The sequence below is a fragment of the Pagrus major genome, chromosome 9 (genome assembly GCF_040436345.1).
Source record: "Pagrus major chromosome 9, Pma_NU_1.0".
NCBI lineage: Eukaryota > Metazoa > Chordata > Actinopteri > Spariformes > Sparidae > Pagrus > Pagrus major.
In genome coordinates this window covers 30,751,119-30,765,668 of record NC_133223.1, presented here as the reverse complement: position 1 = coordinate 30,765,668, position 14,550 = coordinate 30,751,119, and the positions used below count along the sequence as shown (strand labels likewise).

Here is a 14,550-nt window from a genome sequence, read left to right as displayed (position 1 = left end):
CTACTCCACTTCATTTCAGAAAAATACTCTACTGTACTATACCGCTTTTTACTTCTCTACAGTTATTTGACAGCTTGAGTTACCAGCTACTTACACATTAAGATTTTTTCAAACAAAAATATAGAAGTGCTTATAGTAGTAGTAGTAGTAGTAGTAGTAGTAGTAGTAGTAGTATTTCCACATTGTTGTATTTGTACTTTTTTTAATGGCTCTAAATACTTCCTCTACTGATCTGAGTTCTCAAAATGCGGTCAGGTGACACCCAGGGGTGTCAGGGGGTCCAAGCGTCCAACAGACAGAAATATAGGTAAACTTACACTTTATTTTAACCTCAGAGTTATTTGTCATGTTTTATTTTGGTTGACTTCTAGTTTAATCTTATTAAAAGCAGGCCTGTGGTCTAATATATGTCAGTTTAGAGGTCCTTGATGTGAAATAGGTTGAGAACCAACCTTTAAGGTGCACTATGTAGTTTTGGAGAAGAAATTCAAACTCAGAATTTTTATATTTACAATATTAATGAGGTAATAATACAAACTCATACGAAAGAAAAAAAAATTCCATAAGTGAATAAACAAACTGTTTTTCAGAGGAAAATCCCGAGAACACTGTTTGAAGCTAGAAAGGTGGCAGGGTCCGCCACATATAATCAGCAGTAAAACAAAATAAAACTGCGTCGTCCTTTAAGGCCAGTTTGTGTATTCAGTTTATTCAGTCGTGAAAACAAAGTGAGTTTTCCTCCCCAAAACTACATAATGCACCTTTAATGCCCAGAGTTTCTGGCGTAACCCACATGTCCGACACCCCGTGAACGCGTCCTGAACGAGCACAGCCTTTGAAGTTGCCGAGCGTCAGTGACAGCGGGTCTGCTGCTGCTGCTGCTGCGAGTAGTTTCACCGCCGCTAGCTAAACACAAAACACACTTTAACAACGACCCTCTCGGTTTAACTCACGTTAACTCTTTAATTGTCGTGCGTTTGTGTCATTTTAAGCGGACGGACTGTGGAGTGGAGCTGTAGTCGGGAGTTGGACAGTAAACGCATCAGAAGCGCAGCACGTGGGGGGGGCAGGAGCCGACAGCCACCAACCGCCAGGAAGGAGCCGGAGCCGCGGGGACAGAGGAAACAATGAGCCGCCGCTTCGTGTCGTCCCCTCGTCTTTCACTTTAAAAACAACCTTTTTCCCACCGACACGTCTGGATTATTATTAGTGACTTTATCCGAGGGAACATGGGGACTCAGGGCACCGGGCGGAAAAGATCCACCAAGAAGGAGAAGTCGACGGCGGAGGACGATGCCCTCAACCTCATAGCGAGAGAGGTGAGTGGAGAGTCTGTTAAATGTTGAATAAAATCATTTATTTACCCCCCGAAAACTTCTTTTTTTTTAAGCCGCTGTGACCCCCCCCCAAAAAAAACCTACATACTGACAGATGTGTTGCTAAAGAAGCTAACACGTTCACCAGATGAGTCAAAATTCACGTCCAAAATTTATAATTCATCCAGAATTTCACTTTTCTAATGGAAAAATAAGACACTGTACCCTAATAAACTACATTTTATCACTTCCTTTTTAAATATACACACTTTTTGAGACTCTCCAAGGCAAGAAATCACATTATGGGCATTGCTGTCCTTTTTCCAGAGTATACCCAACACTTTTAAATTGATTTATACCTTCCTTTTATGTCAATTCAGTATGAAAATGATGTTATACATGTTGAAATGTTACGACTGATATACAGATTTGGGGTCAGTACAGATATTATTTATCTGATGTCGATATATGGGCCGATATACTCAAATCTTTTGCAGTGATCCCTCAAATGTGACCAAAAACACCAAAATATGTTACGGAGGCAGAATATTTAACAGTTTAACAATAAACTTTATCGTCTAAAATGACGCTGAAACGGTAAACTTCACCTCGAAATTCAATATTTATGAATCACCCTGAGCATCGTTTTCTGCACTGTGTTCTTCAAAACCAAAAAGATTTCATATCGGCCGCTATCGATAACATAAACGCCGATACCGATTTGTCTGTGATGTGATTGTAACAAAATATTAACACAGTGCTAATTCTTGATCAGTAATCTTTAGTAGCGTGGATGTAACACGCTGGTATGAGCATCACTTTAATGTGATGCAGCCTTTAAAACCAGAAAAAGACGTCACATATAACGATATCACGATGTATAGTCTCATATCATGATAACAATAGATTACTGATATATCGCCCAGCCCTAATAAACCGTTGGTAAAATGAGTAATTACTTCCTGGTGACATAGTTGCAGGTAGGCTGTGTCTAAGGTTGGTCCATTCAGTCCAAGACCTGAGAGGTGGCATGTAGGAAAGCATTAAATTCACAAGGTGCAAAGACAATAACTTGAACTGCAGGTTTGATAGCTGCAGGGATGTTTGTCATCTCGGTGTGATGACTCAGCTGGACAATATCCTGTATCCAAGGCGTCCAAGACAGGGCCACCATGTGCTCCTCTTGTTAAACTGGTCAGTCTAACCAAACAGTATGACAAAGTTGTAACGTTTGCACTTTTTAAAGTCTTGTAATTATAATCTGCATGTAGGCCTGTTGCGATAATTACGTTATCGAAGTATATGTTTAGCGGTACTGTATCCACTGTATAATTATCGATATGTGGACATGACCCAACGAACAGTGGCAAAAAATAGGTTGGCAGTATATTACATGTTGAGGAGTGAAACTATTCCTCTGTAACAGTGTTTAATATTTATTTAAGTGACATTTTTGTTAACAAAGCTCAAGAATCCATTTAATATATTGTTTTGGTTGTGGGATTTAATTTAATTTTGATTTAATAGAAACATTTCTTTCACAGTCCGAATCCATTGTGCAAATATTATTAAGAATTAAAAATTTGCTCCTTGGAAGAGTGTAATTGTATTATTGGGCTGTTACATTATAATTTTATTAGTGGCATAAAATGGTCTTGAAATGACTACAATTTCATAACCTAAATTATTTATGGTACAATATATTGTCCAACCAAAGTAGTCATTGTAACAGGCCTAACTGTATCTAATACAGTCCTGTGGCAGCTCTGCTTTCTGTAACCGCCAGCTTATTAAAATGGCTCACAGTACCAAAGAATAAGCCTTCATGTACTGACCTGCAGGGATTGTTGGGCTCCCCCTCAATAATGCAAGAGTGGAGCTGGCAGCAGTTGTTTCTTACAGGTGCTGAAGTCGTGTTGTGACAGGTTTACACTGTTTAAAGGCTCCTAATCTCTTTATGATGATGAGTCTAGTGTGGGATAAATGAATGTTTTATGGCAGGAATAATGCCCAGTGTGTCTTCAGGACTTAAGTCTCCCTGTTTGAAGTGTGATTCCCTGCATGCTCCGGGTCTGAACTGGTGCCTTTGAGGTGTGAAACAGGCTGAAAATCAATATTTGAGTGTAACATCAAAGGAAAATGCCAACAGTGGAGGAAAAACAAAGAAAAGCCAGATATTTATTGTTCTGAAGCAGCGTTTGGGATGTTTCTTCGAGGATGTTATCTGTGTTATTTGTGGAAATACTCAACAATGAACGTTAAGTGTTGCCTGAAATACATTTCCAAGTTAATCAATGTGGATCTTAGTCTGAGTCTTTCCCTCAGTGAGGCGTTGAGCATCAAAACCTGAACGTCGTCCCCATAGTATGATGGTGATTTGAGGCAGCTCTGACACCCTTGCAGTCGGGAGGAAGTCGGGTCTGTGCTAACCCAACCCGGATGTTTCAGCAAATTTGCATGTCACCGTTAACTGACAAACACACACCCCATTGTCATCACTCTCTAGCTGTGAATAGCCTTGGTACCAATGTCAGGCCTGCAGAGGTTTGACTGTTTGAATGTTATCTTCTCTTAACTGCTTAGCTGACTATTGACTCTGCAGTAATGTATCTGAGGTTGCACATTCCTGTAGCTGGAAGTCTTGTTGTAGTCTATTTGCGGTGGCAGCAATGTTCCTGCAGTTTGTCAGAGCTTAAGTTCGCAGCAGCAGATACACCGTATCTAAGCCGGAGGTTCTCTGATGACTGACTGATCTGTCACTTGTGGTAGTGAGCAACAACTCCAGCAGTAACGCAGTAATTGTGGCCTGTTTTCTGTCACATCTGTGCAGCGATGAGAGAGTCTGGGCCTTTAAGTAGAGGAGGGGGTCACGTACCTCACTGGCAGTCCTCTGACAGGACGGTATGTCAGCCCTGATGAGTTGGCCTGTTCTGCAAAAGAGTTTTAAAAATAGACGCTCCTGAAAGATCAGCTGTTGCTGCACCCCAGTTTTAGATTGAGTCTGGGGGTGGGGGATGGGGAAGGGAGGAGGGGTGTGGCGGACCAAATGGCCATCCCACCAGCATGGAAACATGGAAACAGTAATTTACTTTGGCACAGAGTTTGTCTGGGGAGTCAGGGAGTTTAAGCTGCTGTTTTTAGCCGCTGTACATTTCTCCTCTCCTCTTAGTATCACAGGTCTCAGATAAACTGCCAATAAACCTGACTTATCTTGGACCAAATGGGAGAAGACCACACAGCCAGAGTTATCAGGAAGAAATGTCAGCATGGACTACCAGAGTGTTCGTAATTCTGTACTTTATGGAGTTTCTTCCCTGCTGATGTCAAACAATTTAAATCCAGTTGTAAACGTGAATTTGTAGCATGCTTTCAGCTCACTATAGCTGACCTGGGCAGGTATCTTTAGGCTGGAAAATATTTATGAATATATGTCTCAGAAATAATTTACACAAACATTTTTTAACTTTTCTTTTAATGAAGGCAGGCTTTAGGTAGTTAGGGATATCATTTACAGTCTGATCTTAGAAAGAATGAATCATACTGTACATATTAAGTTACACTGCAGAACAAAACAATGAGTAGAGGAGTAATATATCAAGCAAGGACATGAGCTCTTAAGAGCTTTTAGCCGAATGATGTAATTCAGAGATAAAGTAGTAGCAGCGTCGTATGGTGTGTGATTTGAATATTATTTAAGGCCCCTGCACATCCTCATGAGTGTTTGAGTTATCCTGTCTGAGTAAACTAAGCTAGGAAACACATGAGGTCACCACACTTCATGAACTAAGCTAATACGAATACCAAAAGTATGATAGGATCTTTTTCAAATAAGATGTTTTGACATGTCACAGTAGAAACATCACAGATTTGAATGATAAATTAAATGATAGCTAAGTTCCATCTAGCTGCTTCCTACTATAACATGACAAAATGTCAACAGGCCTGTATGACAAATGTCTAAACTGCATGGGTGTGCAGGGTCTTTAAACTTGTGTAGTAACTGCCTATCAGCAGCAGCCTCAGCCTACACCACTGATAAAACAAAACCACCATCAGTTGTGATTTTCAGTGAATGGCTGCCTCTGTTACACTGTTCTGAAATGCAAATTAATTCAGTGATTCAGTGAAATACATTAGAGACTTGTAGCTTATTGTAGCTGTTAGCCATCTTAGCAGTGTCACTAAAAGGATGGCAATGCCCATCTGTGGTTGGTTGGTTCATTCCACCACTTTGATCCATACTGAAATATCTCAACAATTAATGGATGGATTTTAGTGAAATGTGCCCATGGTAACCAGAGGATATATAATACTTGCCTGGTGAGGCCCCGACTCTTCCTTTAGTGCCACCATGAGGTTGACATTTGTGGTTTTTAGTGTAATGCCTCAACTATTGGACAGATTTCCTTGGATTTTGGTACAGAAATTCATTTTCCCCTCAGGTTGAACTGTAATTACGTGATAAATGACTAAATAATTTGTAATTTGTAATAATTTGTATATAAATATATTAGCACTCGCATTGTGAGCATGAGAGTGCGTAGGTACAGTCTCTCAGTCTGTGCTTAAACACAGTACAGTTATGTGGCTTTAGTCTTTGAGTCATGTTACCAATATCAACAGGATGCATCTGCAGGGAACCAGCAGCAGGTTAAAGCTAGCCGTATCGTCCAAAAACTGGAAAAAAGCCTCAACAAGTAGCGTTTGCCAGTACTTCTAAATAAATGGTCAGGTGCTTTTGACAGCTTGAATATTTAACATAAAGTAAGTAAAGCTCCTGTGGGCTGTTTACATTGTTCAAGTGCATACTCTGCATGCTTTTCTAACAGCCAGTCACTTTCATTGCTTGTTTGCTTCTCTTTTTGTCTGTTCATGTTTGTTGAACCAGTCAGCTGAGGCAATTACCCCGATGAGCAGGAGGCCAACTTCAGCTTTTGGTTTGGTTATTTACCAACCAGTTAATCATAAATCTCAGAGGACAAGAGGACAATTTGGTAAAAAGGATTCATCAAATCCCCACATGCTAGATCTCAATTTTTGGGGGATTTATTTCATTATGATTTTGTTCCTCTGTACATCAGTCCATCACAGATACATGTGTGCATTTGTGCCTTTTTATTAGAAGTGTCTATAATACAGTTTATTTCATAGACCCACAAGTATTTCCTATTTTCTACATCTTTGGTTTTACACTCATATGGCTGCATGTGTTTTTATAATGAATGAAATCTTCAGGCGGTGTGAAATAATGAAAAAGATTGTTTCTGTTTGAGTGGAGATGATTTATATAGTATAAAAGTAAAATGAAATAGTGGAAACACATCACATTTCTTTACTAAATGCTCAGTAGATGTCTTCATGTCTACATTTCTGGGTGTGACGGCTTCTGTAAACCACAATTATGTAGCTGCAAGTAATGAGAGAGCGCATTAAACCTAAACAAACAACTGGGATTTGATGGTAAGCCCACCAACCAGCAAATAATCTCGCAGTTTAAAACTAACACTGCTTGCAACCTTAAACCACCTTTAGCATATCTGCCAGCTTATGTCTAGTGTGCAAGGTATATTTACAACCAAACAGTCATATCAGTTGAAGTGATTGTTGCTTGGAGCCAGCTGACATTGACTCAACAAAGTCACAGTAACGATAACAGTCCTGGAATCTGGCCTGAGGCAAACTCTCAATTTCTTGAAGCTTCTGGTAATGATTGTGTCCCAGTTTGAATCACACCCAACGATCACATCCTGAGTAATGAGTCAAAGTGTAAATCTAGCACAGTTTGTTCACGAGCAGATGCTCGGCTTGTGAATGTTGTTGAATTTAACTTGACAGCACCCTTGATAAATATTGACGTGTAGCTGAGGAGTTATGTTCCTAAATGCCTCCCATGTGTCGGAAAGTCATAACAAGTGATAATATTCTCAAAAGCACAAGATTACAGTCGAGGTTATTTACCACTCACACACACTCCTCTTCACGTAGAGTACAGCCAGTCACACTGCACAAAAGTAGATATGGAGCAGCGTCAGACTGTTTATAGTAACATCACATTATGGTCATTACACAGACACATAGTCTTGGATTAGATTATAGATCTGATCCAGTCATTTTTGATTGATTTTATTGTCTATAAACAGTTTTTGTGTGCTCCAGTGCACTAGTGTCATCGCTATGAAACAGCTGAGCCAGTCAGAGTGACACATGGCGACAACAGCGACACAAACGGAAAGATGAATCTCCAGGAAATCATGTAGTTGTCTGGATGGTGCAGATGGGGCTTGATGTGAACACACAGGATGGATGTGGTGTGGGTTTTTAATCCATATTTGCAATGATAATGAATCCTAAAAAATGATTTTAAGAAATGCAGCAGGGTTAGCATCGTCATACATTTCAAGAGTAAAACATGCAACTCCACTTTTGAGAAAAATACATTTTGAAAGGAGGCAGTGGCACACAGGAGTGTTGAACTGCCTTATTTGGCATCTCCTGCATAAACAACAGAATAACAAGTTATAACTGATCAGTCTGATGTGTACAGAGGTGTACGGGGTTATTCTGGAGCAGCCAATGTCATCATTAAGGTGTTTTGTTGAGGTGAACAACATTGAAGGTAGATATTTAAACTGGTCTATGTATAACCCTGCCGTTATTTGCTCTTAAATACAATTTAATAATCATTGTACTTGGTTTAATGTGGGAAAAAAAGGTAGTAGAAGCTCTGACTTTGTTTGTACTAGACATTTTGTGTGCTGGCTGCTGACTTTCACAATATATACATACTGATGTTATGCCATTCCTGGATCCTTGCCAGTAGTGTAGTTAAAAATGTTGTGTTTGTTCTATCGTGGCTCTAGAGGAAAGGCCATGAGGCCAGAGGGGCCTTTGGAGCATGAATGTGCTCAGCAGTTATATTTACATGTTTTTTGGTACAAGTAGAAATTTGTGTTGATCACCTGAAATATTAAAATGTAATGGGATTAAATATGATCAAAATCTCAGTTAATCTAGAAATTTTGGTTTATGACCAAATACACCTGCCAAAGAAAGTACCTCCCCTTTCCCCCCCTTTGTGTTTAGTGCATGTTTATTTAACAAATGTTAGCATGCCAAACTAAAATGGTGAACATGGTGGACATGTCTGCTAAAGATCAGCACATTAGTATTGTCATTGGGAGCATGTTAGCATGCTGATGTTAGCATAGTACAGCCTCCCAGAGCTGCGAGTCGACACTTAGTCCTGGTGTGACTTAAATCTGACTCAAGTTTAGATCTCGATGTGTGCAGCTCTGCCAGTTGTTGAGATTTTGTCCAGGACCAAAGCATTAAAATCGACTGACAGACCAGCCGATATCACCATCCTGATAGGCCCCACTGTTAGCAGGGTTTCATAATACTAATTGAGGCTTGAGTATTTTTTAGGTTGCAGTGCATTCACACCTCTGCAAATGGTTTCTTTTTAATAGGGCTGCGGTGTCTACGTTGAAACCTGTTAGACAGTGTTGATATTATGAGCCAGAACTGGCCTTTCACACATATGGTATCTGAATTTCTCAGAATTTGCTCCACAGACAGTAGAAGCTTGTAAGAGGGTAACATTTATTATATACCAGAAGAAAAATTGTTTGCTGAAATATTGCCCCTGCAAAATCAGCTAAATTATAAGATTGCTGGTGTGTGTAGCCCCAGTTTTTTTGCATTAATCCTCCGTTGGTGTTGCTCAGTCAGCAACAGCTCCTCCGGGTTCTGCTGATAGTCTGTTTTGTCACGCTAGTTTGAGGAGACGATCTAAACTGGGGATTAAGTCGCCGGGTTTGCACTGGGTGACTGTCAGAAGCTCAGTGAGGCGTTGAAGAGAATTGAGTATTTAGAGTGGATTAGTCTGGAGCTTGACGGCGAGGAAGGGGAAGCCCACCACACAATCCCCTTTTCATTCTAAAAGTCATCTAGGGAAGGAGCCAGAAAGCCACAGCCCCTCGTGAAGACATAGCTGAGTTAATCTTTAATGATGGGGACACGCAGCACACATTTACAGAATGACAGCCAAAAATTCCAACTGAATAAACAGTGACGTTTTGTAACTCATATTCATTAAGATGTTTGAATGTTCTCACTTCTAAACACGACATTTAGGTGAGTCAACCCGCTGTGCCACCCAGCATGTGTCCGGAACAGATTGACATTTTCCAGTGAACACCCATTATGCCATGAAGCACTTAAACAAACATTAATGGCCCAAACAATCACTCGTGCATTTCCTGATATGTGTATATACACAAGCGACTGGCTTCAGTTCAGCTTGGCTTGCCCGACTCGTGTCTCCTTAAAAGGAAGTGGCTCTGTGTGTGTTGGCTTCCTCTTGATGACATCATCACACGCACAGCCCATGCAGATTGTTATCACAAACTCCTTCCTGTTTATTCACCATGGCCGAGTTTCTTCCAAAGCTTAGGGAACAGTGGGGGGTGGGGCACGGCTGGAACTGACTGCAGGTGTTACAGTCGATCAGATCAGGTACGCTGAGAGCGGTGCTGCGCTGATAAACCAAGCAGCGATGATGCTACAAGCAGATAGGACCAAAATAAGACAGATGGTCAAACACTTTTAACCGCTTCCTGACAGAAATATGTTCCCGTGTGATCAAAGCAGCGATGAACCAACGCTGCTGAGTTTTTGAACAGCCTTTCTCTCTACAATATTCTTAGGACTGGACACCCTCAAATAAAATGCTGGTGTAAACGTCCTTTAATGCTTCATAGCTAGTTGAATTTTTTCTTTTCTGTGGGCTAATGTTACAATAGTGACCCTTCATTTCACTTACACTTAGGTCTCTGTTCTCTCAGCCTGAGAGATGCAGCCCATTTGCGAAGCAACAATTAAAATGCAGTTCAGGCACAGTGATACCACACAACAGGCTATATACCAACAATATGGACATGTTAGAGGATGATATTCAGGTCTCTTAGGGCACTGACGCACCAGGCCGACGGTCCTCTGTTAGTGAATATAACAATTCTCCCTATCATACCAAGGTCCGTAACATTACACAACATTAGTCTGGTTACTTTCATCCAAAGTGCTCCCAATAATTAGAAGAGCTATATGCGATCTAAAGTTGGAAGTGAGACCTTCCCAATTAACAGCTGAAAGCATGTTCACAGCGTGAGCTGCAGTGCAAGCTTTCATTTAATAAGAAATGAGCTAGAAGTGTGAGCATGGGGTGTTGAGGAGTCGTCTGAAAAGTTGGGAGTTTATTCCATCACTGTGAGGCCAGGAAAAAATAGAGCCATGACCAAGATGAGCATCCACAAGGTCTTCAGAGTGACGGTGTTGGGCAGAAGGTGGGGTTAGGGTTTGACTACAACTCTGAGGTAGGAGGGAGCAATTCTTGGCACTGCCCTGTAGTCCTGAACTGGATGTGAGCTACTACATGGAGCCAGCGTAGTGAACCTGTGGGGAAAGATGACTGGAGCACTGCCGTGACAAGTAAATAATAAAAATCTGTGGCATTCCCCCTGAAGTCACAACCTGTCACCGTCTCCTTTACTAAACCTGTTTAGTGTGCCCGTGAGCAAGGCATGCAACCCCTCCCTTACTCGGGTGTCAGCACCCAGAGGCAAGAAGTAAACAGCATTTGTTTGAATGTAATTCATGAAGAAATAAATCTTTTGGAAATAAACATGTCAAAGAAATTCCTCTCTGCAACTGATCTCCTGTTATTCACTGCCGTGCTCACAGAGCTACATTGTGTAACTTCCCGTGAGGTATTGCTTACTCCCATCATGCTTCAGTCACAGTGAGAGTTGCAACATAAACTCTTGGTGCCTGAAGCATGATGTTCAAGCCACAAGAAGCTTTCTATTACTTCCATGAGGAAAAACAAGCAGGGCCCCACACTGGACAACCAATTGGAAACATGTGGGTAACCTCAACCAAAATATCTCAAGTGATGGTCGTATACAGTACCAGACAGTGTTGTTGTGGTGGGACCCACAGCTTCTTGAGAAGAACAGTCCAGTATCATGTTTGTTGACTGTAATCAACCGACCGTAATCTAGTTTTGCTGGTTACATTACATTTCTTCACTGTTCAAACCCAGCTGCCTCCATTGTTTTATTTTTAGAAATGTAGAAATGTTTGTTTATACTCCTGGCCTGACGTAGACTCACATACTTAGCTGAGCTGCTAACCAGTTTGTTTGCAGTGCTGAGAGCTCTACAGCTGTTCGGTGTGTTTGTGGTGCAGCCTGAGGTTTAGTTGCATGGCTGAGTGAAGGAGGCAGGAAGGAGTGTTTCTTTGAGTAACCGGCAGTTGAAGGTGTTTCATAAATGTGAGGAGGAGGATGAGTCTGTGTTGATCTGTGTGGATCTCTATGATCACTGCGGCCTCAGTACTTGTACAGTATATCTTAAACTTCATATAATACGTCAGGAAAATGTGGTGGGTGTTCAAATATTAGGTTTTGTAGTACTGACGTCTATGCCATTGTTCAACTTTTTGCATCATCTGTATTTGTAAAGATCAGCAGATCATTCATTTTATGCCCTTAAAACTGTCATTTACATTTTCAAACTATTATATAAAAAGATATATGTATATACCACACTGTCCTTACACAAAATCCAGAACTTTTCACAGTTCATGTCATGGATTTTCTCAAAAGAAAATCATGCTCACACTTTTATTAAATTCATGGGACCTGGCAAAATCCTAAAGCTGTACTACTAATATTTTTTAAGTCATTCCCTCCACAGTTCCCTTTGTCTTCATTAATTCAAAATCAATCCACAGGACCACTCGATAAAGTTCAGCAGTTTACTTCAACAAAAGAAAACGTGGTACAGAAAATTGTCAAATCCAAAAGTTATTAATGACTAAAGCAAGAATCGTTCCACCGCTAGAGGTCAAAAACTGTCTGGCTCCACTCTTTGCCTGACTGCACGGGGGGGAACCACCTGGGAAACGAAACTACTCTCACCAGACTTTCAAAATAAAACAGCGCAGTTACTAGGAACTGATAATCATAGATACCTACTTCCAAAATATTACAAATGCAATATAAGTGAGATTTTACACATTTTTATGAACTATCTATAGAATATCAACGTGCAAAATTATATATATATTATTTCCACTTGCTTCTTAATGCCTGTAAATTTCTGTTACACAAATGAACTTAAATTATTAAATGTAAATAACTGAAACATCAAATAGACATTTTGCATTTAAGCTCCTACACAGTAGTTTCTATGGTCTGTAGCTTTCTTTGTGAGCATACATTGAATCATTTTTTGCGACATTTTATAAGGAATTGGAAACAAAGGCTCAATTTATCGTTTCTGCTCCTTGTGCGAGTAAGACTTCCGTTCAGTTGACTCATGTCTGTGGCTACAGTGTTAGCAGAGTGTTTTAGCAGCCACTCCCTTTTAGGCAACATCTGGGAGGTTTATAAGGTTTTGAAAAGAGGAAGGAAACTTTTTTTTTTTTCCTTTACAGCTAGTCATCATAACCCTTAACTTAATACTGAATACTGTGGTCCCACCTCATTTTAAACACAGAAATCAGAGCTATTTCTGTATGCTCTCTTTGTCCAGCCTGTCAGCACTCGGCGTCATTAAAATACCCGTTCATTTTGGTTGCTGACGACTGGCATTCAGGGCGTGGGAATTCAGCTCGCTGGTAACAGAGTCAGACCAGGCTGGCATTTAGTTCTGGTGTCTTTTTGAAGCCACACTGCCCTTAGAGATTGTCAGACTCAAGGGATCAGAGTGACAGAAGCCAGCTCTGTCCTTTGTGGTCACCTCAGTGTGTTGCACACAATATTTAGGCCTGAAAAGTTCAATTTAAAACAACTATGTGTAGATTTTTGTATGTGTTTTAAATAATTGTGACAAGATAAAATTTTGTTTGCAGTTAATTTAAGGAAGCTAAAGCATTGTCTTTACGTTTTTGCCTCATAGCTCTTGATGATAAAACTGCAAAGTCAGGACTCGGAGGAAGGAGAACATTAACTATGTTACATAATCAAGCTTTACACAATACGTTAAACTCTTTTTTTCCCCTTTTTCTCAGCATTTAAACCATTTCAGAAGTTATGTCTAAGTGACACATCATGTTACAGGATCCGTTTTTGTAATGATCTAGCTCATTCTCTCTCAGGAGGACAGTCACCTCATTGAAATTGTGCTGAATTAGAGCAGTTTTTGATAGAACCCGGGACCATGTAGGTCGTTATAAATAGCTGTAAAGGAGGAGGAAAGAAAGATGTGTGATTTTGTCTTTTGGCCTATTTAGATGCATCTTTCTGACTACAGGCTACAGTATACACTTACAGGTAAAACATGCATGGACATAAGGGTGTATTTTGATAACCGTAAGAAGGGACTTTTGTTAAAGAATTGCATCATAAACCCGAAGCTAAAAGTTTTTAAAGTTACATAATGTGGGGGAAGTTTGACACATTGATGCAACTCGGTGATGTCAGATAATTAAGACAAGAATGTAGACCAGAGCTGCAACAATTAATCAATCAGTTTTCAACTATTAAATTAATCACTAACTATTTCGATAATTGATGAATCAGTTTGAGTAAGAAAGAAAAAAATATACAAGATAAACAACTCAATATTACTGTTAAATATACTTTTTTAGATGATTGAATATTAGCATTGGTTGTCAGGTGTGCAGATTACTGTTTTTGTCTGCTTTGAATACAGTTTCCTGACTGTTTGTACAAGTCAGCCTGTTTTTAATTACCCTAAAGTGTGTTTTTTAGCCAGCACAGCACTCCCACCCCATAAAAAGGAAGGCAGTAATGTGTAAATGATGAAATAATTCACACCTCTCTGTGTCAGGAGGTTTTGAGGAGCTGCTACGCTCAGACATTTAGTACTGAAATTACCAGTAAGGATGCTGACAGTTTACAAAATGGCAAGAGTTGTATAAAATGTTTAAGAGGCAGAAACGTCTTTTCAAATTAAAGTAAACTGATTCAGTCTCAGCTGGCTGTATATCATATTTTCATGCTTGGCTGCAGTCATGCACCAGTGACCATGACTGCTTCCTGTTACATGTGCCTGGCAAATACTTCAAATATAATATACTGTATGTAATATACTTCTAATGTGTTGTTCCAAATCATACTATATGTGTTGGCATTTGTTTAGACTTATGAAGGATTGATAACTCAATCTCATTTAATACCTCTCTTGAATTGACTTGCTCTCCATGC

The 14,550-nt window shown here is 40.0% G+C and overlaps 1 protein-coding gene across 5 annotated transcripts in view; it reads left to right on the top strand.

Annotated features, from left to right (window-relative positions):
- Window positions 1–853: 853 nt before the first annotated feature.
- lrrfip1a (leucine rich repeat (in FLII) interacting protein 1a) overlaps window positions 854–14,550 on the top strand; it is a 46,482-nt gene continuing 32,785 nt past the window's right edge. For 3 of the 5 annotated variants that reach the window (XM_073473634.1, XM_073473633.1, XM_073473630.1), the window contains exon 1: window positions 858–1,319. In XM_073473634.1, coding sequence (XP_073329735.1) covers window positions 1,230–1,319 — 90 coding nt within the window. In that variant the 5' untranslated portion in view covers window positions 858–1,229. Of the gene's footprint in view, window positions 1,320–14,550 lie in introns of all 5 variants that reach the window. The other 2 variants (XM_073473632.1, XM_073473631.1) reach the window with 2 other exon arrangements.